The sequence below is a fragment of the Peromyscus maniculatus genome, chromosome 21 (genome assembly GCF_049852395.1).
Source record: "Peromyscus maniculatus bairdii isolate BWxNUB_F1_BW_parent chromosome 21, HU_Pman_BW_mat_3.1, whole genome shotgun sequence".
In the NCBI taxonomy this organism is placed as follows: domain Eukaryota; kingdom Metazoa; phylum Chordata; class Mammalia; order Rodentia; family Cricetidae; genus Peromyscus; species Peromyscus maniculatus.
In genome coordinates this window covers 43,030,369-43,054,892 of record NC_134872.1, presented here as the reverse complement: position 1 = coordinate 43,054,892, position 24,524 = coordinate 43,030,369, and the positions used below count along the sequence as shown (strand labels likewise).

General features: G+C 40.7%; 1 protein-coding gene across 7 annotated transcripts in view; it reads right to left on the bottom strand.

Moving 5' to 3' along the window:
- Satb1 (SATB homeobox 1) overlaps positions 1-24,524 on the bottom strand; it is a 94,068-nt gene that overhangs the window by 13,195 nt on the left and 56,349 nt on the right. For all 7 annotated transcript variants that reach the window (XM_076557536.1, XM_076557535.1, XM_076557537.1 and 4 more), the window contains exons 8-9: positions 24,083-24,295; positions 16,572-16,727 (exon numbers count right to left, since the gene is read on the bottom strand). In XM_076557536.1, coding sequence (XP_076413651.1) covers positions 16,572-16,727; positions 24,083-24,295 — 369 coding nt within the window. The remainder of the gene's footprint in view (positions 1-16,571; positions 16,728-24,082; positions 24,296-24,524) is intronic.

Sequence of the window (24,524 nt, the reverse complement as noted above, 5' to 3'; positions counted from 1 at the left end):
TGCTGGGAATGGGACTGGAGGATGAAAACCTCCTGACTGTTCGTACAGTGTGACCTCTAGAGGTCCCCAACACAGCAGCAAAGCTTATGCCCTCATAGGTCGCATTTAGTCCTATGCCTGGTAACATTCCTCATATTCAGTTGGACTAATTATTAGCTACTGCCTAACGCAGCCTCGTGATCTGTTTTCTATTTCTCTACTCTAAGAGGAAGGCTTTTTTTCCCCTTCCCTTCAAATGTTACTTCTCCCTCAGGCCATAATCAAGTGCCTCAGTAGACGGATGAAGAGAACACAATGGGTAGGAGAGCATCTATACCAATATGAGGCAGACACTTTTCTGAGCCTTTGGGAAGAAACCTCCTCTATAAAATATGGGTAATAATGGTATTAATCTCACAGTGGCTGCTACAAATGAGACAGAGTACATTCAATCTGATGCCTAGTCTGAGATAACTTCAGAATGTTGCAAAATAAAAGTACTTAAACAATTCACAGTCCACTTGGAATGACATGACATTCAAAACAATTAAATAAAGCGGCCGTGATAAAGGTCACGGAGGGACAGATACCAAGAGTGGCAACACTAGAGAGGAAGAAGCAACGGTTGAGGGAGGCAGGGAAGGAGGGCGTCTCCCTGACATGGCAGTACTGGCTCGGCTTCCTTGGCTTTAGAGAATATTGATGGGGTTAAGTGCCTGGGAGAAAGCAGCAATCTAGTTGCTTTTGAATGAATGGATGGTGCCTCCCACAGCCCTTACCACACTGGATTGAGAAAACGACTCAGTTTCTGTAACCTCTTACATTCTACACACTAGGCTTCTAAGGTCTCTCTAAGAGGCCTGACAGAAACCTTAGGCAGGTTCCTCAGCTTCTTCAGACTTCAAGTATCTCCTTTGTAAAAGGAAGTCTAATTTTATCACCTAATTCATAGTATATTGAGAATTAAAAGAGAACATCTATGGAAAAGGACTTGGTACTCAATAACAATCTCAATTATTGCTGCCATATATTATTGTTGACATTATCAAACTTTCTTAAGCCCATAGAGACTGAAGACACTAAGGAGGCTAAAGAGAATAGCTGTTACCATATTCCTTCCACACGCTGCATCCTAAACAACAAAGTTCAGTCAGCGGCTCGACTACCAACTCCACACCGAGGCTGGGATATTGGAGTATATTTGATATCTGAAGTATAAACAGACACTTTCTGAAACATGAAAATGCAGATGGTAAAAATGTCTGACAATGACCCTTAAAAGACAAATTCCTTTCCTAAGCCAGTAACCTCACTTTTCAATGCTTATTCAAAAGAAAAGATAATAAAAACTACATATAAATACTTTACAAAACTGTTTACATTTACATTATCCGTGACAGCAAAAGTTGAAAATAAGCTAAATGCACTGTAGGAAATTGATGGCTCCTACAATATGCAAATGAACACAACACACACATACAGCTATATCCACATATGTACACTGATAGGAAATTGATGGTTCCTACAATATGCAAATGAACACAACACACACACATACACAGCTATACCTACATATGTACACAAGTACATGTCTGTGTATATAAAGAGCCTAAATCAGGATATTAAATTAGAATATCTCTAGGTGATTGAGATTATGGATATTTTTATGTTCTTCCTTATGCTTGTATTTCTGATTTTTCTGTAGTGACTATGTAATAAAAATATGCACAGCAAATGGCTTTAATTAAAAATCTAATTTTTCTTGTCTGTCTCCTCTATAACCAACGTGAGTTCCTGTCAACGCTAGCCCTCAGGAAGGCCTCTTGGATTTCTTCCACTCTGTGGCCTCTATTCCAGTTCACCCTCAACCCTGCCAATAGATGTGAACACTCACTGCCCTGCAGTAGCAAACGCTCCCATGCACTCCTCCCAAGGGACCTAGAAATATCCCAAGGCTCACACTCAGGGGCTGTAAAAACCCAGCAGTGCCAGTGAGTTGTGAGGTGGAGCTCTAAGTATGGCCTAGTGTGGGCCAGGCTGACAGACTGTGCACACCTCTGCAGTTCCTGGGGCCTCACAGGGGGCTGCAAAGTCCAGAGGTAAAGATTTACAAGGAAGAGGCTTCATTTAAAAGAAATAAGGTTTGAGCTGAACTTGGCTTCCGAGGCTCAAGGAGGCAGAGGACCAACAAAGGACCCTAAGGCACCCAAATGTGACACTCTTAGAAAAGGAAACTGAGGAAACTGGACTTTCCCGAAACCTCAACTCAAACACATGTACACACTTACAAAGTAAAATTTTTATTGTGTTATTTACTAAACATTATTAAAATTTCAGTGTTTCTTTCTTATTAAAAATTCTGAAGAACATTAAGCATGAAGCTGAGTGTTTGAGCCATGTGTGAGAAGAAAAAAATTATAAAAATGAGAATTGATAAAGTAAGTAATCTTTTAGGCAATTTACCTGATAGAGTAGCTTCTTGGTTTACACAAATAATTTACCACTAGATTGTTTTAAACAAAATTTCTGTATTACGTTTTCCAACAGATTTATATAAAACTTTTCAATACTGCAGACAGCTCAGGAATGAGCTATACTCTCCATTACACTTAGTTAGAATCAGGGAATTAAAAATTTAAATCTTCCCTCTATGGTGTTCTAGGAGGAAGAAGAAAGAAGTTTTAAACCAAGAGAAGGCAGTTTGGGACTTATGAGTCGTGGGAGTCAGACCTCAAGAGGGACAACTCACTGTCAGGGTCATTATGAGCTCCCAACTTGCTTATGATTTTGATGATGTGCCCATCTCATGGCTCAAACCACATAATTTTCTCCATTATGCAAACCTGTTCATCAGAAGTTTGTCTAATTTGAGAAAATCAAATCTTGTGATTCACAAGTAGCCATTCAAGACAGAAAGCATGGATATTTCTGGAAGTATTATGTGGGTCAGGGTGATAGTGGCCACACCAGGAAGGTTAACCTAGGCACAGGCTGTCTCCCTTATTCCTCATAACCCCAGTGCAGAAATGCCTGAAGGAGAGGTGGGCAGGAGTGGAATGTGAGCCTGCTGTGCTCTGAGCATATTCGTTAAGGATGCAAGGCTTGATACTATCTACTGCTCATCACTCCACCCTTCTGCATGTCATTACAAGGACCCTCTTCTGGCCAGCCATGGTTCAGAGGAAGCAGACACATTAGTGCACATACCGTGGAGATGCCTTTTTCCTAACACTTCTCATCCAATAAGGTAAGAGCCATCCACAATTCAGGTTTGCATTGTTATTAAAAGTGTAGCTTGCAGGCAGCGGTGGCACACACCTTTAATCCCAGCAGAGGCAGGCAGACCTCTGAGTTCAAAGTCAGTCTGGACTACAGAGTGAGTTCCAGGACAGCTAGGGCTTCATAGAGAAATCGTGTCTTGGAAAAAAAAAGGAAATCAAGCAAGCAAGCAAACAAACAAAATAAAGAAGGAAAAAAAGAAGTGTAGCACCCAACTGGTAACTACTTTTTTATCCGCAGTGAAGGCATTCTCTCATCAAGTACAGCAGTTGCTGTTAGGTATCTAGGCTAGAAACAAGGTTGTTGGGACAGTTTTGGGGTTTGCTTTAGATGCTATTGCAATGATTGCAATCCCCTCGTTATGCTTTAGAGTGACAGGCCCTTGAAAAATAAGCACACCAGAAAGCAATAAACAAATTGGAAGAAAATGTTTCCCAGGTAAATTCAAAAATTCCTAGGCTAATATGTTAAACATGTAATTGTTCCCTCTGCTCAATTTATCATTGATCTCATCTCTTTGGTGCCATAGACCCTTCTGGCAGTCTGGGCAAAGCTCATGAATGCCTTTTCAGGGGAAGGTTTTTACGTTTGAAATAAAATACATAAGATTACAAAGAAAACCAATTACACTGATATACATAATTGGTTTATGGATAACTTAGGGGGTGGGAATGGACTGGACTAAGCCAATCTATCAAAAATTTCTGATGTAGTAAAAGGTGCACGTGTGTGCGCACGTGCGTGTGTTTAAACAAACACACTGAGTTCCAAGCTAGTACAGCACACTCTTAGTGATAAGCCAGAAAAACAATATTTCAAGAGTTATGTCATGACATGATATGCTATGAAGATGGGGTTTCGCTGGTGGCAAATTTGTATGACAAATGTTGCCAGGATTATGACTGAATGAAACACCAACTTCCAGTCAGAGGTCACACAAAATAAATCATTCACTGTCTTCTTAGCCGAAGTGGAACACATGCTAAGAACCCCTGAATGGGATGGGTTCCTGACCTTAAATGGACATCTGCATACACACATATACCAAGCATATACTCACATACTTCAAAATATTTTTATAACTAATCTAGATAGGATCCAGCAAATTAGAAAAACTTATTACCTGCGAATTTGTGAAATCAATTCCCTCCCTCCCACTCCAAAGGAACATGTTTCACTAAGAGGTGGGGCAGAGTTAAACAGTTCCTCCTAGTGGGGTAGACATATCCAGAGAGGCTCAGCTTTCCCATGAGAGGTGTTTCAGCACTGGACCTTTGAGTATGTAGAGAGAGAGAGAGTGTGTGTGTGTGTGCGCGCGCGCGCGCGCGCGCGCGCGCGCACACACGCTGTTGGAGGGGTATTGATAAGATGGTTCCCCAAAACATTCAATTTTCAGGTCAGTCCAATGGGAGAGAATTGTTATTGGATTTATATATTCAGTTCCACTGAAGATCTCTACTAAAATAGGTCTGTGCCTTGAGTAATGTCACTGGATAACTGCACTAGCATACATATAGCACACTAGTTTCCTGGGTGTGTCACGAAATTGAAGAATGAGTTTACAAATTCTGATTGCAGCATCAGCATTTTAATCTGGTTAGCTTCATACCTTAATCTGAGTAACTCTAAAGGTAAGCGAGGCTTACCTTTGAAAACTGCCAACCTGCCTGGGGAAGCACTCCAGGTGTGGCTTTCCCATACTAGGGTTTCCCAAACGGAAGGGAAGAGAAAGGACAGAAACCGGAGGGGCTTCACAGGAATGGATCAAAAGCACTACTCCAGGGTGGGGTGGCGGTGGGTGGACAAGGTGGTTAGCGAGGAGAGGCGCTATGTAAATGACAGGAAGCTGCCTATCAGCTGGGACACCTGATCTGCTCAGTCAGTTCTAAAGGAGTAGATGGACATCCGACTTTGCGTTTAGGTTAGAGTACGGGGCAGATGACTAGTCCAACAGAAAGGGGAAAGAAAGTGAAGAATAAAGATGAAAATTGGGGCAGAGGGTATGACATAACAGAGCACAAAACCATCTCTTAACTTTATATCACGATGATGACCAGTGTAAAATCTACCCAGCAATAGAAACACAAACTCTGGAAATTCAGTTTGATGGATAAGGTTTTAGTCTTTATGATTATTCAGGGTCCAAGTTACTTAGTTTCTTTAATCAAAATTACTAAAATAAAATTATTCTGCATTAGGCTATTACCCTTCCCCCAATCTCCAAACACAGAAACAGAAATTAATTGCCAGCCAGGAAGAAAGAACACAATTTAGGCAATAACAGCTTGGCATGGTCTAAGCTGGATTTCCTAAGAGCATTTGCTTGTGAATCTATATTTTACATACAGCCCTTAGTTCCCTGACCTTATTGAAAGTCATTTATTTTTACCTAATCTGCATTTCATTGAGAGCACCAAACTTCAGTGAAGCAGCCATGTAACACCCAAGGCCAGGAGCCGTCGCGCTGGTGCCAAGAGTCACTGTGGCGGGGCACTCCTCAGCCGGTCCATGTGCTCCATGTTCCCAATCACGCACCTCAGATGGGGGTGCAAAGTCTCAAGGGAGCTGTCTCCCATGTTCATTTTTGATCTGTGTTTTCTCCTTTCCTAGCCTCTCCCAAACCTGGGGTTTTTCAAGGACCTGAAGTTGTTCACATTGCCCTGATTCTGGCAATCACTGTCCTGGCACCCATGAAGCCAAGTCCATTCTTCAACTGAGTTCAACTGCTCTCCTCTTCTTCTCTGCCTGGACCCTGACAAGTTGCTGCGTGATAAGGGGGGAGGGGGCGGATTCCGGTCATCCCTAACAAGTCTCAGATGAAGACACCAGGAAACAGCACCTCCCCCAAAAACAAAGCCTTCACATTATTCGACCCCTTACATACCTCTTCTGTGACTTATTCTCAAGCCAAACCCTCTACGGACAGTACTGTCCACCAAAACAGCATCTCCATTTACACTGTACTGGTGTCTCAGTCTCAGATACACATAACTCAGTTCTACACTGGACATTAGACACAAAGTAACTCAAGCTGTTTAACTTCCTGAAGAAGTTCGGAGCCTCAGAAGCAAAACAGCTTGCCTGGAAACACACAGCACGTTGATTTACAGGGGAATTGGGCCACAGCTCTTCAAGACTCAAGGTTTCCCCTGAAAGATGAAGTTTGTGTTTCAGGTGTTTTGTCAATCATCTGTGCATCTGCCAGTAGCTGCTGGTGTCCTCTTCCCATGAGGTGTGGTTAATTGGGAGCCAGGTCCTCTAATTCCTTCAGCTCAGAATGCAAGTGTAAGCTACACTGTCATGATATCAATTACATGACTTCAACAAGGATAAAAAAAAACCAAAACAAGGGTACAATGAGGGAGTTAAGTCCAAGAGAAAGTAGAAAGAATATTGGGGGAACCTATTTTCTTGGTGGGCATTCATGAGGGTCTGAGAGCCTAGAGCAGGACATGCCAGAATGGCTGAGGATGGTGTACTGAGTCAGAGTAGCATGTCATGGCCACCAAATTGTCACCAGATTGTCATGGTCACCAAATCTTAATCTGTGACTTGGGTTTTGTTGTTGTTGGTTTTGTATTTTTGAGATAGGAGTTCCTCTGTGTAGTTCTAGCTGTCCTGGAACTACAGCCTGTAGACCAGGCTGGCTTCAAACTCAGAGATCTGCCTGCCTCTGCCTCCCGAGTGCTGGGATTAAAAGTGTATGCCACCATCTCCCAGCTGTCTGTGACTTGTTAACACAAATATGGAAACTATTCTTACATCAAACAGAACCCAGTAAGGTCATAGAGAAAACTAACATATTTCCTTGAAAAGTGGGATCTGGTACCTAATACGATGGAAAAGGCTAGTCTTCCCTTTCAGCCAGAATGATAAATATTCCCAGACTCACACACTACTGGTTCCTGATAGCATCTGTCAGCTGTCTGTCCTTTCTGTTCCATTTTGTACCAACAAGTGTCCTAAACACAAAGAAATTCCAACACAAAAGTCTGCAAATATGAGAAACCAGGGGATGAAATTCACAGTGGAATAAGATCTTTAATTTGCAAAGAAATACGTTAAGATTCCACTTAATGCAGACCCCTGCCAGGGACTGTGAAATATGCATCAGTTGTGTGAAAACTTCTGGGTTATTAAGGAGGGTATTGGTGGAGTTCTGAGTTTAATTCTCCCCAACTCTGGAATCCTAAATTAAAGTGGACTACAGCAGGGATGGAGTTTATTCACTGATTGGATGAGGGCCTCCACTCTTGTGTCCAGAAGGATTCCGGGTGACATCTAGACTCAGGAGGAAAGTGTTGTAATAGATGGGTGGCATGAAAGACTGAGGCTATTCCAATCTTCAATAATAACAACACTTTTGAAAACTGACTACAAAGGCAGAGTAAGACTGCAAACAAAAATAAGGAAAACTAATGAACCCACAAAGATAGATGAAGGGTACAGAAACAGGGGAAGGGACCTAAATTAACTCTGTGAATGAACATGTTAACAGCTGAAATAGAAAGAGGCTGACTAATAGGCAAATCCTTTATGAGTGATTAATTTTCCCTTTAACATAACACTCAGGCCAAAAGAACATGTGGACAGGCAAAAAAGCGTGAGATTTCAGAGCTGGAGACATAACAGGGCAAACAGAAAACACCCACCAGCCAGGTTCGAAAGGAAGGCAGTTCCAGCGATCTAAGAGACCTTCCAAGCAAGAGGGAAGGAATGATACAGAGCTGAGAAAAGTGTTCTACAGAAAGAGGACCTGCCGAGTCAGACCACCGAGACAGCTCTGTGGTCAAAGCAGTAAGGCAGGAAAATAAAGGGGACAATGTATTCGGCACGTGATGGCCTTAACTGCCCTATCTGTTCTGAATGGAGCTATGGTTGGTTCTGTGCTGCCCGAGTTCCTCTCTACTCTTCACTGAGCGGCCTTTCCCTCCAGCTCTGCCTTCTACAGAGCTTTTGTACTTATGGGGGGATTCTTCTGAACCTGGTGGTAATTCTGGCCAGGCCTGCACCTTCTTCCAAGGCTCTCTGGTGTTCTAATGCAGAAGGCAATGGTCTCCAACTCTGTCTTTCAAAATGACTGCAAGCCAACCAACATCTAGGAAATACATTTCCTGGCTGAGACCATTGTGTTTGGAAATTATCTGATATCCGACCACAAAGGCTAGAGTAACAACTTACTAAAAAACAACAATGAAAGCTATTTTTGGAAAACTACATATACTCAATCTTAGAAGCTCTTTCAATATTTTCATTTCAAAAGGGTTAACTCTTTTTTTAAAAAAAGGCGTAAGGTCAAAGGGCTATTACATACCTACAGAGCAAAAGAAGAAATATTAAAAAACAAACAAACAAACAAACAAAAAACCCCAATGTCCAGAAAGTCCACTGGAGACCACAGTCTTCTTCTTAATTAAGTTTTGATCAAAGTATGAAATGGAAGCTGATGAGGTTTTGATAAATAATCTGGGGGAAAAAAACTAGGTAACTTCTCCATCTTCCTAAATACTTCTTTGTATTGAATTTTATTTTTATTTAAGGACATTTTACACATATATACATACTCCGACCCTTAAAAAAGAGAAGGCTGAAATTTTAGTTACACCACATGTGGTGTTCATTTGTGAAAAATGAACAAGCTGTTTGTGGTTAAACTGTCTAATCGCCTGTTATCAATCTAGCGCTGCATTCAAGATTTACAGGATACATCAGCTTCCGTGCCACATTAGCTGGGGGGGGGGGGGGAGTTTATCCTGCGGAATAATATTTCCAATGCAGCCACACTCGCACTACATCTGGTTGTGCTGGTAGCGGCAGTTAAATTGAAATATTTCACAGCGTGTGTCAGAAACATGCAGAATGGTAATTATGACAGATCTGATTAAGCCGGAGTACCACAAGCTCCCTGGCCAGCGCTGGTTCTGCAGGTGTGACCTTGTGCGTGCCTGCGTGTGTAAATAAAATTAATTACAAGCGAGAGGGTGAAGGCTTCGGTGACATCACAAAGCGGAGAAACTCCCGAGGGGGAGACCTAATGGAATATTTTCCCTCAGTCTAATAATACAGTTCATATTGACTTGAGGTAATTAGTGGGATCATTAAAGCAGTTTTCCCGGCGTATTTGGCTGCCTGATCAGATTAGTGAAAATGTTCTTCAGAACAAGCCCTGTGTGGTCTGCCAGAGAGGAGGAAATAAAGAGCAACAAAGCATATTTGGGAATGATAAGCAGTGCTGGACTTTCACGCCAGTAAAATGTCCTTCTCTCTGGAGTCTGCAGACCCAGCATCCTGTCCACTCTGATTCTACTTGTTTGTCTTGCCCACATTCTGAATTCTCTCCACTCCCCCTCTCCCTCTGTTACCTCAGACCACTTCATCACTAAAACCCATCCTCAGCTCCCCAACAAATCTCTCCTAAACAAGGCAATTTCAAAATCAGGGGAAAGTATCCGAAGTGACTGTTTTATTATTAGCTGACAATATGGGGCAACAGGGAGAGGCTACCACACACACACACACACACACACACACACACACACACACACACACACACACACGGACATGCAAACACACGCAACATGGGAAAACATGCCACTTAAAAGTCACCTGCTAAACAAAAGATTCCTCTCTTATGTAACACTGAACACAGTCAATATTCCTATGTGGATGTCAAAACAGGCTTCATGTAGGACAAAGTTGGGTCGTCCATTCTCTTCCAGTTGAACAGATCGCAGAGCCTCGTCAAGAAAAGGGCCATTTGTTTGAAAATACTCTACTGAGCACGCTCTACCTTGCCACTGGAATATGCCAAGCGCTGTCACAGATGGCGGGCTCTGACAGTTCCCATCCGCAGTGTCGATACTCGACAGTTCAGCACAAGATCAGTGACATTCTGTCTCATTAGAACCACGCTAATTATCACAGCTAGTTCCAGGGAAACCATGTGTTGCGATGGTCAATTTGAAGGAGTCTGTGCATCAACAAACTGGTAATAAGGATCAGACACCTTATTATACGACAGCATGCTGCCTATGATCTGATTTACGGAATCAGAGGCACTGGGGCGGCCGAGGAGGCTGGCAGTTTATGAAACAGTGTGTTTAAACCCAATTCTTGAAGTATACCGCTCGAAAAGGGAACTGTTCGAAAACGACACAAAAGCAACTGGAATTGTGGAATCAAAAAAATCAAAGGAGAATAGATTTTTTTCTATTAACCTGTAACAGAAGTAGATTAAGACTTAGGAAGAAAAACAACTTCATCAATTTGACAATTAGAAATCAACTCTGCAAACGGTTTAGAGTTCGTATTTTACAAGTTATTTAGCAGCCAATTACAGAATGGCTCTATTCCTACAAGTCTTTAAGACAGACACTTACTTTTTGGTAGGTAATCTGTAATTTTGTGTCATTTTACCAAGCAAAAGAATTGAATCAAAAAAAAAAAAACTTAGAATAAATTATTTAAAAACTGCTAGGCCACTAAGGCTACTTTCGAGATGCTAATAGCAGGAGAGCGGGTGGGATTCACAGTCTCTGCCCTCCGATATCACCTTTGCTTGACAGGAAAGAAGGAGTACAGTTTCTTTCAGAGTTATTTTCCTATTGTCATTCTGCATAAACTCACATTCATTGCTCATCGATTTCATGAGGCCTTTATCTTCAGTCTTCCAGTGAGGGGAAAAGCTAAAGCTAAAATAAAACCTACCTTCACTCTCCAAAACATAAAAGGCAACTGAGACTCCTGAGAAAAAGCTCACCTTCCAATCAGGTCGTTTGTGGGAAAGCACCTACCTGTACTACATTCTGTGTGGAGTTTAACTGGATGAGACCCACTGCGCTAACTTCCTTCAGTGTGCTTATTCCGTCCCTGTTGATGTCTGTCTGTCCTGAAGAGCTGACCTGACCAAAGAGCTTCTGAGTCAGGGGCCTCCCTGAAGCCCTCCAGCCACACTCTGTGGCTTATGCTACCATTTTAGGATAAAAGGTAGCCTGTGGTTAGAGAAGATTCTAAAAATACTCAAGCTTTGTAATGGATAAACTACTGCTGTATGGCCACACACAGTGGCCTTCCTCACTTCCTCTTGAAGACTCTCTTTACACAATATTCACAAATTTCTTTTTCTCTAAATTATACCTAATATTCACAAAATACCAATATTCACAAAATTCTTTTTCTCTAAATTATACCTAAAGTTCCTAAAAATGGGGAAAGTATGCTCAATGAATTCCAACCGTATTTGTAACCATTAAACCTAATAAGCTGATTGCAAAAGAAAATAATAATAATATATTTATGACTTTCAGTTAATCAACTTTAGAGGTTAAAAAGTGAGATTTTTTAAATCATTTAAAAATAGTAGCCGGGCGGTGGTGGCGCACGCCTTTAATCCCAGCACTTGGGAGGCAGAGCCAGGTGGATCTCTGTGAGTTCGAGGCCAGCCTGGGCTACCAAGTTAGCTCCAGGAAAGGCGCAAAGCTACGCAGAGAAACCCTGTCTCGAAAAACCAAAAAAAAAAAAAAAAAAAAAAAGAAGATAAAAATAGTAACAAGAGAGCCAAAGGTCTTTTGTTTGACTTAGTACTTAAGGAGTAAAATTTCTTTTTATAGTACTTTTTAGCCAAAAAACGGGCAAGTGTGCACTTAATAACGCTGGACCTGGGAGATCAAACCTTAGACTTACCAAAACATGTGCTTGTTTCAGAGCATAGAAATCTAATCCTACTCAGATCCACAAATTTAACTAGTCCTGAAAACCATCATCTGGCATGCAGTGACGGGCTGCCCACCATATGACAAGAGTAGTTGGTATTAAAGCCAGTGGTTCCAACAGGCTGGTTTAGTATTCAACTAGCAATGGACAGAGAGATCAATGTTCTGGAAAAGTAGAACAATATGGATTCCCAGTGCTAACACCCATGACATTTTCACCAGTTGTTACCAACAACACCCGAGAATCTAGCACCGGGCTTTGTCCCATGTGCCAAACCTGAGCTCGCAGGAGTGAGATGGGAGCTGCAGGGAGGGGCTGTGTAGGCTCGCGCTTCCTTCTCCTTTGTTCTCATCAATGACCCCTGAGCTGCCAATGACCAGTCTGGCTCTAGCCAGCAGGGAAGGACGGGGTACAGCTTGCAAAGGAACAGCCCCCACCCAACAGCCTCCGCACATGTAGGAGATGGGCTCTGAGGACACAGCACAGGAATCTCACAGAAGAGAAACTGTGACTCACACGGCTGTGGGGCCCCCTGACTGCCTTAAATAAGAGTCTGCACAGGTGAATCGTGCCACAGCCAAGTCAGTGACGTGAACATTCTAAAAGAATGAATTAGCACCCAGCTTCTTTCTACCCAGCGCATCTTCTTGAATAAAACTGGCGGTGCCTTCCCTAACATGGCAGGATACAGCATCACAGACTCCCTGGTTTTACTTCTGCTGTTGTTACTATAAATTCTTTTATACACTACATGTTTTAGCCTAGTTCTACCCCAATGATGTGTGACAGTTTGATTGCATTTAACACATCTCAACCACCCAAACCTACAAGTCAGAGCGATGCTTGATTTCTTTTAAACCCAAGGAACACTGAAGACCTGAGTCCCTCCCGTGCATACTGCAGCCCTGCATTTCACAGACAAGAGTCTCTGAAACTGACAGAAGCAACAAAAGTGTCTTTCAATTGTCTGCTCTAGTCTACAAGTCATGCTATTTTTAAGTAAAAATCCTCTTTTGTGTGTGTTTAAAAAATAAAAAAAATGAAAATAAACTCTACTTATTAATTCAGCCCAACCCACCGTGGCCAACGTTCTCTCCCTGCGGAGATTGAAAAAGATCACACGGCAAGCATGTCTGGTCAAATGTAACGGCACTGGCTCCCTGCTGTACCTAGAACTACCCTGACCTGTGAAGCAAGCAAGAGGAATCATTTCCTGATGAGGACAGAGACACTGCAGCAGTCCCCGAATCTGCCCATGCAGCTGGGTCTGTAGGCTGCACTCTACAAACACACAATCAATGTAAAAATTACATGTACAAGGCAAGGCCTATGGTGCTGTTAATGTCCCCTTGCTGGACACACACCTGAAGTCTCAGAGCTCTCCAGGGGGTTTCTGTGGAATAAAATTAGATTCTAACATCTGCCACTATTAAGAAAAAAACTCCACTTCCATCTCCCATATGAAAACACTGAAGCCAATGAACAGTAACCGAGCCTTGACATGGTAATGGTTATTACCCAAATCAACTTTTTTTTTAAACAGTAAAATTAGCAAATCCTGCTCCCATAATAATTTGAATGTTATCAGACTAAATGTTTGATAAAATTCCAATTTGACTCACCTGGAAAAACTGCTGCTTATTTAAATGTCCCAAATAGAAGCTGTATTCTTGTAGCTATTCGAATTATATTCAAGGAACACCCTCTTCTAGGTTTGCGGGAGCTGGCTTTTCTAATCAAGCACAAGAGTAGCCTACCCCAGTCTTCACCTGCGTATTTCATTTAGACATTTCTTTCAGAGTTAAAACAATCTCATTTCTATTATTCATCAAAGAGATGAGATGATGTAGTACTGGCTAAAAGGCAGACTCAACAAGGGTAGGCTCCTTGTAGACAAAATACTTCATGCATTAGTCACTATGGAGCATGCTTTCCTTTTAAAATGGAAGGTATTCCTAACACATAAATACATGATAAATAAATCATTTTTCTGCATGTAGAGGACTGAATCTCTTACTGAGCACATCATAAATGCTGTCCATTTGTGTCTAGCACTTCTGTAACTTAAAGGCGTATATGCACATATTTTTTTATACACACCCCACCTGGAGGAATGTAATTTCCTTCTGATGAGCCCTAGATCACTTGTCTGAGACGTAAATGATTATCTGAGAAGTTATAAATTTTTACCATGTAAAGGTCAGTTTTGAAGACTTTCTGTTAGCTTTTCTGTTTCCTTCATGAAACATGAGAGCAGAAGAACAAAACCTAAATTCAGCAGCCACCTGTGTGGGTCAGATTTCCTCTGTCATGATATACACAGTCTCTGGACTCTCACTCCTGGGTAATCCCTATATCTCTGCATGTGTTTTCACAAAGAGGGCAGTAGAACACCTCAACTGAATAACCAAGAAAAATCTACAAAAATGCTGTAGGAAGTAGAATACATTAGGGATTGGGAATAGTTATTCAAGGGGATGAGAGCCAGATGACCACTTGGCCTACAGCCTCTACCTGGCTCCTTGGAGTTTCTTCAGTCACTAATAAGAAGAGTATATGTCTGGGGTAATCTTAGGACATGGAGATGGGAGACACTTAGAAGCTATTCACCAACATTACGGAAATGTAGACTTGAGGTTCAACACAAGACTGGGTAAAAATGACAAGGATGCTTAAAACGCCACAGAACATCAAACAGACCTCAATTAGCCAATGTGGTTCCTAAATCAGTAACTCAGCCCAAAGGTGGGGAGTCTCTGCTACCACTTAAGAAAGAGTCAAGCCATGGGTAGCTAGGCACTTATCAGAAAGGAAATGAGAAGAGGCAGGAGTAGTAGATGGAGTTAAAGGACAGGTGCCAGGCAACTAAGTGATATGCAATGAGAAGCTTCAATATTAATTTTTGTTTGTTTTGTTTCATGGCTGACGTGATTATAATAATGTGTACATAGCTCCTCCATTTTGGAGATTTGGAGAAAGAGCCTAGCCTTTGTAGGAAGGCAGTCTATTATGTAATTGGACAGGCCAGGGTGGGGTAGGGGGTGCAGGATCAGAAAGAAAGGCAAAATAATATATATTTAAATAAGAGATCCTCATCATAATTAGACTAAGTAGTCAAAACAAGAATGTGCCGGGTGGGTGGGTAGAGTGAGACAGGACATTTCTCCTTAACGCGTAGTCTTGGCATGTAAATGAAGACATCTGAAGAAGCACACAGGTTTGAAGCGGTTCTAACATTCTATCATAATTAGAAACATTTCAAGAGCCCTGTAATTTCCAATCAAAATTACAGTAATTTCCGATATGCAAGCCATGATTCATGACAGAATTTTACATTCCATGAGAGATTACGGTGGCCTGATGTATGACATGCTGAGTACAGCACTAACATAAACAATTCAGTTTAATGTTTAAACAGTACTTGATGTTTAGAATCTCACAATAAAAGAAACATATTATTGTAGAAATTATCACTTTGACAGTGATTGAAGGGTAAGGCAGGCATGCGGCCTATAAAGCTATAATTTTTTACAGTCCACAGCTTGAGTTTAATCATTTTTATATAACATTTCCAAGATATCCCTTAAGTATTCATCCGGCCTACAACTTAAACAGGAGCAACATGTTCCTAAAGTAAAACCCCAATTAAGTACCATTATTAATACAGACAAAGTAAAATTTTAGGAAAAGCCAAAAAGTATTATGCTATACATTTTCATGCTCTAAGTACTCCTGGAATTGTATATTTTATCAGAAATCGACAACAATTAGGATGTTATATAAAAGAGCATTTAACGATTATGAAAATAGAATTGTGTAACATTTCAAGTTATTCAAATCTCACCCAAGCCCTTGTGTGCCTCTAAGTCCCACCAGAGTGTTACTAAGTCCTTTTGTGAAAGAGTTTTGTATTCTAAACTTTTAAAAAGTATTCCTGGCTCTGGTAAAGGGCTAATAGACAACTGTGAGTTTGTTCAAGGAGATGATTCTAGTAAACAATTATCAACATATGAAAGTCTTATTTAAATAAGAGGTCTGGTAATAGGCTCTATGATCTAGCCATTGCGACTTCCTGTTTAACACTATGCAGTTATCAGAGTTGGACAAGTTTTCTGAGTATGGTATAGTTCAATTTATCTTGTGTGCAACTACAGAAAAATTAAAATCACTAGTGTGCAATGGTGTATGTGCTTTAATAACTACCCAATAGCTGTAGGTAGACTAGTTGCAAAAGAAGTTATATGATACTTTTAAAATAAAATTGAAGGTCATCTGAGGAATGACGAAACAACAGTAATCTACATGTTCTATTATGAAACACCAGCCTAGTAAACTGTACACAGGATAGTCCACTTCATAAAGCAACTATTAACTGCCTCAGAGACTCCCTGAGAAATTCTCGGTCTAGGAGTGGCTGCTGGGGGTCCAGGAAACCCAGTGTCTACAACCTACATCCCAGCACTACTGCTCAACAGAGCTCTCTACACAGTACTGAAGGCCAAGCCTCTCAGCAATGCCAACTCACTGAACACAGACACGTCTTTCGTTGACTGTCACAGACATCGCAGATAAACGTTCTAAGGCCCGACAGTGGTACTGACCTGGCTTTTTGTGGCAGCAACCTTTGCAAACAGTGCTTGGGACACTTTAGCACGCTTCATTTCCTGCTGAATCTCGTCATAAATGGAGGCATTAATGTTCATAGTATTGTTCTCTGGTTTCCCATTCCTCTCAGTGGCAAGAGTAGCTGTTTTCACCTACAAAACATTTTGAACATGGCTGTCATTTTTCATTAGCCAAATTGATTCAAAGCTTCTCAGGCTGGGTATCCGAGCTGGGCACCGTTACTCCTTTTATGATCAAGGTGATCAACAGTGCAGTCATTCAACATTCGTTATTGCCCTGAGATCAGATTGCTTAAGTTAAGGAAGTCACACCGTCACAGGTGATTGCATCTGTAATGTGTCAGCAACTGCCAGATGACAACCAGGAAATTAATGCCATAAAGTAAGTTTTCTGGAAAAGAGAGGAGCTTCAAGGACCTGAAAACACTAAACTAATTGTCTCCCAATTACCTCCCATTTCAGCCCTAACAAAGGAAATTCACAATTAAAGTCATAATGCACAGTGCTGTGTCTTCGCTGGGTGCCCAGTGCCTAATAGACAGTTACCTCACTGATAGCTGTTATATACTATGGCCTCTTTAATTTCAGACTTTTTTAAAATGCCTTTCCCTCTTATGTTTCATTTTTAAATCTTCCATAATAAAGCCATTTACAGAACTGCATATTTAAATCTTCTATCCATCCATGAACAGGTAGAAAGCCTTGCTCAATTATTGTAAATGCTGGTTGCCTTTCACACGTGATGTCCAAGCTGTTCTGTCTGATTATTTCATCTTTTCCTGGCATTCTGCTATGGAATGACTTCCTTCTGACTTATAGAACTAGACAAGAAAAAAATGTTTCTTAAAATGTAATTGAACATTTCTGTAAGTTACACAAAATATATCCTTAGTGACTCTACAAACATATTCAAAATGTATAATCACTCAAAAATTTGTACCAAGCCTTTGATAATGGAGATAAGCAGGGATGGCTAGAAAAATGTCCTCAACCAACAAAGACCGGGGGTTTGAAAACCAAGTCTCAACCTTAAAAATTTGATACTATTATTTTTAATTCCAATTTTAATTTTTATTATATGCAGTTATATGAAACGGTCTTGAAAATCTTCTTCTGAAAAATAAGCTGAATCTTTCCTAGGAAACTGGTGAAAATGTAATTGAAATCTCAGTCTGGAGGCAGGATCATGCTTCTCAGCAAAGGGAAACAAAGAGCTCTCTTAGGGACCTCTATGGAGACCAAACAGAAAAATAAAGCATGTAAGGATAAACACTCAGATAATAAATGTCAACCTGTAGGTTCTATGTTAATTTCACTGTTCCCAAAACCACTTTGCATGAAAATGAGCAGCGGTTGCCCCTGAAGATTATGTTCTTGAAAGTACACAGAGGTCCCATGAAATGTACCTTCTAAGTCCTTCGAACTTCTAGCCTGGAAGCAAAGTCATTTTTCCCTGACTTATTTCCAGGAGAAAGGTACACAAGGAGACGCCCTCCACCAGACCCCAGCAGCAGAAGCAAAGCCTCAGGCTGTGCAATGGCGGGCTGCACCTCAGGAAGGGTGAGCACCGCAGGGTGGATAACACTGTCACCTGTTCTCAGTGGGAGTGGCAAGGATCTCTGGGCTCCTTTTCCAGCTCTGGGTCTAGACCAGCAAGGGGTACATTAAGACTGGAGGCCACTAGGAACGCACAGGGCTTTGAAGCCATAATCTGCTAAACAGCACTTTAGGAGCCAGAAGAGTTAACACATTACCATAAATTGCCTACAAAGTTGCTTTGGTGAGATTTGAAACTTCGCTCTGGGGTGGTCTTGCTCTGAGGCAGAGGGATAGATTTGATCACCCCATGGGGTCCCTTCTAATACCTATTTTTCTCACTGCTTAAATGAAAGAGAAAAGCCATTTCAATTGCTTTGAAAATTGAATGTTATGGAAATGGGGGCCCGAAGTCCATCACACTGGAAGAAACAGTTCCCCGGTAGCAATCTGTGTAGCAACAGGAACAGCTCTGGTTTTAGAAAACTTGGGATTTCACCTGGTCTTACAATTTTCACTCTTTTGTAAAAATTAAATTGGAGAGTTTAAATTTCTGTAATACTGTTTCTAAAATTTTCTTTAAGTTTTCTATAAAGCATTCACAATGTGAACCAAGAAGCAAGAATCCTAAATCACAAAACCAACCAAATACTCATTTCCTCGGGTAGGGGTGGGGGTTGAGCGGTGGGGAGAAGCACGAAGGAAAAGAACGTGGAGGAAACTTTAAAAATACACAGTTAGTACCTGGCTGCATTACTCAGTGAAAAAGTATTTAGCAAAGCTCTTCTTGCTGGCCCAGATATGCATCTTATCATAGATAAGCCATTAGAATTCTAGAACCACATTTTTTCCTAAACACAAGCTATTGCTTAAGGGGAACTGACTTGGCCAGCTTTTCAAAATATGAAAGCTGATTTTTTCCCCAGGTAAAAAATGGAAACAAAAATCTTTTCTATTCCACTCTACTAAGTACTATTTTTGCTTAGTACAAAAAAAAAATCTTCTTTAATCCTGGTTTAGCTTTTAATATTATATCATCCATTAAAATTCATAAAGTAGTTCATCCCGGGCAAAACAAACTACTCTTCACTCTTCTCCACAAATAGCACAGGAGGTGAAATAAATGCAGTTGCAATCGGAATAGCTTTTATCAAGGTAGGGCACACTACTCCATTATTACGGTGGCGCCAGGGAAGTAGTTAAGAATGGGGGCCTCTATTTACCCTCCCGTGTAGGGACAGGCCGCAGCACCGGGGTCTGCTTTTGGTTTCACGGAATTGTGCGGCAGCGCACACACTTTACATGAAAATCCTGGTTTGCTTCTTCTCTGATTGCTAAATGCATCATACTTTCAGGCTTATGAGACTAACACACTTTGGTCTGGTTGGCTGGATGCGCTGTACCTGGTGTGGGAGAAGCTCCTACAAGCATATGGTTCTTACATACGCAAAATTAAAGTTTTGTGTTCTTTTAGTAATTATGAGAATAGAAACTGGCATTTATTGTCTGGTTTATGTGTGAATGTATATTAACCCTTTGAACTATGTATCGACCCACAGTAGGCTCCATGACTACTATACTTTAACTGAAAACATTGTTACACAGAGGTGAAGTAACTTGCCTCCTGATCCAGGCTGAGTTCTGAACTTGAGTTTGCTGAAATCTGTGCTCATCTCAAAGACCAGGGAGTTACGTGGTATATGTTCTTCTGAGGGTCTGCTTAGAAAACGTCTTAGAGACCAAGACATGCTGGGCCTGCGTTTTGGAAGCCCTTTGCTGAGTCTAGTCCATTGCGCTCTAAGTTTTAGAAGCTAATGGCTTTATAATTAATATTAACAATCTAATCTAAGTTTATTTTCCAAGGTATTCCTATTCCTCTTCTTAATAATTTTGTGGGCATAATTAGGAGTGATGGACAACAGTCCTATATAATACTGCCTTCAGTGTCATGCCTGAACTTTTTAGACCTGTCTTTCTTATGTAGGAACAATATTGCTTTCCAAATCTAGACCTTTACAAGATGACCATTAACGGGAAGCGTTAATGTTTCTCAGGAATCCACAAAAAACACTCTCCTCACATGATCAGTTCATGCCCATAACTGGACCTGAAGCCAAAGTCCTCAAGGTACATATATTTCCTTATATGGACTTGGTACATTTTCTAATACATTTCTGCGAAGCATCACACTTACCTGGAAAGAAGCTAAAGAATCCCAGGAAGAGATGCAAAAGAAGTTTAAAGAACTGTATAATTCACTTAAAAACCACAACTTGTCAAACAGTTCTTATAGAAGTTAAAATTGTAAAATTAGTCTTTTTTTTTTTTTTTTTTTTTGGTTATTGGAGGCAGGGTTTCTCTGTGTAGCTTTGTGCCTTCCGTGGAACTCACTTGGTAGCCCAGGCTAGCCTCGAACTCACAGAGATCCACCTGGCTCTGCTTCCCAAGTGCTGGGATTAAAGGTGTGTGCCACCACCGCCCTCTGTGAGTTCGAGGCCAGCCTGGTCTACAAAGTGAGTTCCAGTAAAGGTGCAAAACTACACAGAGAAACCTTGTCTCGGGAAAAAAAATTGTAAAATTAACTCCAGAAGTCAACATGTATAAAAACACACAAATAACACAAGAAAATGCCTATGGTAGAGGGCATTAGTTTAAGCCTATCTTTTCTGTAGGACAAATCATTCCCCAGGAAATAATCACTAATTTTTATTTATAAAAATCTCTCTATTAAAATCATTAAGCAACTTTGCACAGCATAACCAGAAAACAAGTCTGTAAGACAGACCAAGATGTATTTTCTTATGATGAATGTTTTGAAGGTGAATGTTCTTTAAAATACCAGAAATATCATTGTGAAAAGTCATTCCAAATAGATCATTTGTCAAACATTTAATTTACTTCATCCAGACAACATTTTCGAACATTCCTCCTAATCTAACAACACAAATTCCTGTTTTCTCTGACTTTCATCCTTTTCCTAAAAATTGTGTATTTTGATGAGATGTCTTGAGGTAAAGGAAAATGCAACAAATTTAATTAGGATTTGAAAACTTTAACTAAAACCTTTCATTCAGCCTTTTCATTTTTCTCCTAGCAAAAGGTTGGTATCAGGATTCAATGAATTAATGCATGTGAAGGTTCTTAGAAAACTGGGAGCCATCATCAACCACAAGATATTTTTCCCTTTTCTAACTTCAGCATGAAACTTACAAAAGTATGCTGCTGACAATTAGGTTTGACTCAGTTCCAGACAGAGGACAATGGCCATCATGGTTGCCTCCACTGGATTACCCAAGAAAGGTCGCACTAGGGGCAGAGCACCATGGCTGTCTCCCAGAAGGGCATGTGTAGGACATCTTTCTGGAGACTATCCAAGGAAGTCTCATGTTAAAGATGGCTTCAAATCTAAGTCCCTCAATAGTTTAGCACCTTGGTCTAGGATGCCCCAGGAACACTAAAATCTTCCCAAAATGTGAGCTACATGCTGTAGGAGCGAAAGAGATTCCAGTCTCCCAGGCTTAAGTGTCTAGGGTGTCCCATGAGTCCCCAAGGACCTCTGCTTTTCACCTCTGGAGGGATTGCTGTTTTGTTTTTCAGGAAAAATCAGAGTTCAAGCCCAAATCAAGATTTGTCTCAAAACAGGTTTCAAATCTCTTTATTTTACAGGAAATGAAACGCATAGTGATTTCACAAAGGCTTTTCTCTGGTAATGCACAAAACTGAAGACAGTTTTGCAGGCTGTCTCTGTGGAAGACACCACAGAGACAGTTTAGTTACCTGTAGTGAGCACATGAATCTCTCTTGGGGGTTCCATTTGAACTTCAACTGCTGACTCTGAACAGTTCTAACTCCCCAAGCCCGACAGCACGCTTTCTCCAACTCTACTCATTTTGCAGTGAGATAAACAGATCCTTTTTTTTTTTTTTTAATTTAAAGTGTTGCTTAAAGGGTAGAACGTAACCAATTGGCAGCAAGCACTGTTACAACATTAAGTAATGCAAATGGATTCACAGAAGAACAAATAAGACACACAGACTACATGTACCAGACACTCACCTCTGGATTTGGTTAGACAGCCAATAAAAAACCACGCTGGGAGAAATCTGGAAGCATTTCACTAAGGAGCTACAGTGCCTACCCACTTCCTATGTTCACCTCTAGTTGAACACCCCAACTATGAGCCTGGTTAGTCTTAACGCCCTTTGAGAACAAATACAGTGATGGGTGTCTCAACCAGGAAATCTGGAACTTAGGATAAAGTAAATTACATATGTTTTCTACCCCATATAGCATGACATATGGTGTCTTTATAAATACACACACAGAAAAGTTATTGAATAGTATCTTAAGAATATGAAAAGAAATATCACTTAAGAACTAATACAACTTTGGCTCAGATAACAGTCAATGAATAAGGATTAGCGCGATCATCAGAACCATATTTAGAAAATAAAATTTCCCAAATTCTACAAAATGAAAGCTGTTTAAGCACTAAATTAAATAACTGGGCATATTGAAAAGAGAAGACAGTCAGTGCTAAAAGTCATATTGTTATTAAAGAAGTATTTTAAACACCTCAGAACAAGACAGGGTAAGGGCAGGCTAATGCTCCCAAGTGTAAAATCCCCATTTGGATGGTTATTGTATAAAGAAAGGATGTGGGGAACACTGAAAGTCTTAGACTTCTTCATATAATAACCTACACAAGTCATATACATATTTACAGAGTTCCTAACTCCGAATTTTAGGAACTATTTTATAGATGAGATTACCAACCAAACACAGTAGCTATGAGTACCCGGGCAGCTTTATGTATGAACACTGTGACCCTTCTCAAAGAACAGAATTATCTTCACAGCCTGCTCCTACAGACATTAAGACAGATTGATTTTCACTAAAAACGGATTTTAGAAATAATTTCTTTAGAGAATTCTGTCAGCAGTTCAAGAACCTCAACAAACAGCTGGAGTGTGTCCGGTCCTCACGTGTAGAATTCTGTAACAGCTTCATTTCTCACCATTGGATGGGCTTTTCCTATACTTCTGTACTTAGAAATACATGGACTTTTTGTTGGTTATTGATGAAAAGAAATCAACACATGATTATGACATTATATTCCATGAATACTCTGAATTTACGTTCCATACTCAACTTCTGAAACAACTTCGGAGGCTGATCCTAGCTGTACGGGTTGTACCTTCCACAGACTAAACATGGGAGAAAACACATTTGCTTATGGATTCTAAGTCCAAGCTACGGAACTTCCATCTAATGGTTTGCACTGAGAGTTCCTTTCTTGACTTCTCACAGTAGTTATAAGTAGTTGTAAGTTTAAGACTTGATTTAAAACAGCAATGCACAATCAAGTTAACTGGAAGGTAGATTCATTTTTTCCTTCCTAAAAAGTGGAACATTTTGAAGAAAATGAAAATGTGCCCATTTCTGGGAATTCAGACAGAATTCTTTATCAGTCTCATTTAAAGCTGCCTTCAAGGATTGTATTAAACTTAATTATGAAAGATTACAAACGAGATGATATGTAATTGGTACCAGCTGCAGTCCGTATTGGAAAGCATAAATATAAATGAAATTACTTATTTATTTTTTATTTACTATTCAAATGGCAGTCCTCAAACTAATGACAGTAACCAGGCCTTATTATTTCTGTTCTGAGGTGAACAGAATGCATCTGTAATAACAACAGTACAGGTAGCTACGTCACTTCTTCAACCATCAAGAACCTAAAGGCTTAGAGTGACACAAGGCAGTTTTCTTTTTCCTAATTAGAACTGGACTGTTTTCCATCAAAATTAGTGATTTGGGATGAAAATTTCAAGCAAATTTATGGAACTTTAAAAAATCTGTATCTATTTATCCGATTTCTTGTTGTGAGTAATCATGAAATGTTTTTAGGGCAAGCAGAAAGAACGACAGGGAAGAGGCGGGGTCACCTGGGGAGGACGGCTGGGCGGAGTGCTCAGTAGCGGGGCAGGGCCCATGGCAGAGGCAGCGTTCAAGCTCCTTTCCCTCTCATCCTGGTATATCCGGTCTCTTTCGGCTTCTGGCAACTGTAAGAAATTCTGCATAGCCCGAAGGTTTACCAGCAGGGACTGGGATGCAGTCTTGGGGTCCTCTTCCTTTCGGAGGATTTCAGAAAGCAATCCCTGCAGGGGAAGAAAGACACAGGGTGAGCTTGCTCCTTGCTCTAGCCAGAGGGTGGGGAGTGTCTTATCCCATGCCCTTTCCACAGCCTTTAGAAAGTGAGCAGTCAGAGGCCTTGAGTCTGTCTCTACAGGAATATATTAGCTACAACTGAAATAGTGGAGAAGAGAGCCTCAATTGTATCCTTGATTTTATTAAGCATCTGCTTTACATATAGCAGAAACTGAACCG